This window comes from Thunnus maccoyii, chromosome 10, assembly GCF_910596095.1.
Source record: "Thunnus maccoyii chromosome 10, fThuMac1.1, whole genome shotgun sequence".
In the NCBI taxonomy this organism is placed as follows: domain Eukaryota; kingdom Metazoa; phylum Chordata; class Actinopteri; order Scombriformes; family Scombridae; genus Thunnus; species Thunnus maccoyii.
This window is the reverse complement of record NC_056542.1, coordinates 861,675-864,066: the sequence shown is the minus strand read 5'-3', so window position 1 is coordinate 864,066 and position 2,392 is coordinate 861,675. Positions and strand designations below refer to the sequence as shown.

The 2,392-nt window shown below is 37.8% G+C and overlaps 1 protein-coding gene across 2 annotated transcripts in view; it reads left to right on the top strand.

Moving 5' to 3' along the window:
* The first annotated feature begins 289 nt into the window (after positions 1-289).
* The window catches only part of LOC121905152 (rho guanine nucleotide exchange factor 2-like), a 42,341-nt gene continuing 40,238 nt past the window's right edge, over positions 290-2,392 (top strand). Inside the window, exons 1-2 of one of the 2 annotated variants that reach the window (XM_042423168.1) lie at positions 290-347; positions 1,230-1,372. In XM_042423168.1, coding sequence (XP_042279102.1) covers positions 1,292-1,372 — 81 coding nt within the window. In that variant the 5' untranslated portion in view covers positions 290-347; positions 1,230-1,291. The remainder of the gene's footprint in view (positions 348-1,229; positions 1,373-2,392) is intronic. The other variant, XM_042423169.1, reaches the window with a different exon arrangement.

Here is a 2,392-nt window from a genome sequence, read left to right as displayed (position 1 = left end):
GGAAGGAAGGAGGTAGAGGAGGAAGGAAGGAGGTAGAGAAGGAAGGAAGGAGGTAGAGAAGGAGAGGAGGAGGTAGAGAAGGAAGGAAGGAGGTAGAGAAGGAGAGGAGGAGGTAGAGAAGGAGAGGAGGAGGTAGAGAAGGAGGACAGTTGTGTCTTTGTGTTTTTCAGCTTCAGCTTGAGCAGCTGCAGACTCGATGTGCCAGCCAGCACCAGCCTCCACACACACACACACACACACACACACACACACACACACACACACACACACACACACACACACACACACACACACACACACACACACAGTCAGTGTTTTTCAGCTGATCGACCTCCGACCTCTCTGCGGTACGTGTGACTCCTCCTGATATTAGTTTTAACATTTTATCACAGCAGATATATCAATAATCAATAATCAATAATCAATAATCAGTAATGTTGTGTTATTGTTACAGTATATATATATATATATATATATGTGTGTGTGTGTGTTTACTTTTTAATGCAGTGATTTCTAAACATTATTAAACTGAAATATTGATTTCTTGACTCCTCCTTTATTGTGTAGCGTTACCATGACAACCGTTAACTGTCCTGCTGTTTCAGTTTTACTGACTTCAGGGTTTGTTTTGATGTGTTTAAGAACAAAATATAAATCTGTAGTTAAACTAAATATTTCCTGGTTTTTGTCTTAAAATGTTCATAAAAGATAGAAATATGACAATATAAATATAAATATAAATATTGTGATACAGTATAAATGTGTATATTGTGTTTATATGTAGTTTAATGGGTGATAGTGTATAAATGTGTATATTGTGTTTATGTAGTTTAATGGTTGATAGTGTATAAATGTGTATATTGTGTTTATATGTAGTTTAATGGTTGATAGTGTATAAATGTGTATATAGTGTAAATACAGTCAGATGTGTAGCTCTCTATAGAACGTACTACAGTGTATCTACAGGAACGAGTCATAGAAACGCAGCAGGAAGCTTTGGTCTTGTGTTTTGGTTGAATATCGATGTATTTCAGTATGAATACATGTTAGTGTTTGAACATGATGACTCAGTATTGATCCCTGCAGGGAACCAATCAGAAACAGACTGTCGATCATGTTAATAATCTGTCAGCTGATCATTAAACAATATTTATATTAAAAACAAACTGATTTTATTGTATCAACTCTTGACTTCCTGCGGTTTGATCAGTTTGATCTGTTTCCTTTAGGTGAGTGACACAAGGACGAGGAAGAGGAGGAGGAGGAAGAGTGACAGGAGGAAGAGGAGGTCATGAGGAGGGGAGGGAGGCCAACAGGAAGTCCTCTGGAACAAACTCTCAGCTTCCTCTACAAGATGGCCGCTCATGGACAGGTGAGTTACTGATCAGTGATTGGATAAAAAGATGTGAAGTTTGAGGTCAAAGGTCAGAAACATTTTCAGAATCAACTGTGAGATCATTTAATCTTTTTCACTCTATTGTACTGAGTAATACTGTGTTATACAACAGAGTACTTTACTGTGTAATACTGTGTTCTACAACAGAGTACTTTACCGTGTAATACTGTGTTATACAACAGAGTACTTTACCGTGTAATACTGTGTTCTACAACAGAGTACTTTACCGTGTAATACTGTGTTATACAACAGAGTACTTTACCGTGTAATACTGTGTTATACAACAGAGTACTTTACCGTGTAATACTGTGTTATACAACAGAGTACTTTACTGTGTAATACTGTGTCATACAACAGAGTACTTTACTGTGTAATACTGTGTTATACAACAGAGTACTTTACCGTGTAATACTGTGTTATACAACAGAGTACTTTACCGTGTAATACTGTGTTATACAACAGAGTACTTTACCGTGTAATACTGTGTTATACAACAGAGTACTTTACCGTGTAATACTGTGTTCTACAACAGAGTACTTTACCGTGTAATACTGTGTTATACAACAGAGTACTTTATTGTGTAATACTGTGTTAAACAACAGAGTACTTTACTGTGTAATACTGAGTAATGTGCAGCAGTACTACTGGCTCTACTGATCAGTATTTAATATACTTCAGTTACTTCACTGATGGAGTAATGTTGAGATAAAGTTGCAGTAGTACTATGGTAGTACTATAGTAGTACTGCAGTAGTACTGCAGTAACGGTGTGTGCATGTAGTTCCTCATCCTGTCAGCAGGGGGAGGGGTGGAGCTTTCTGCTGGTTGTTGCCTCTGCAGACAGCAGGATGTCATCACTTCCTCCTCTCCTGTGTTATCTGTTGTAGCTGGTTGTCATGGTAACATGGTATCAGTCTGTACCAGGAGGCAGCTGTGTGCAGATGTTTCATTCAGCTCGTATATACTGTGTACATATACAGTACACATAGATACTGTG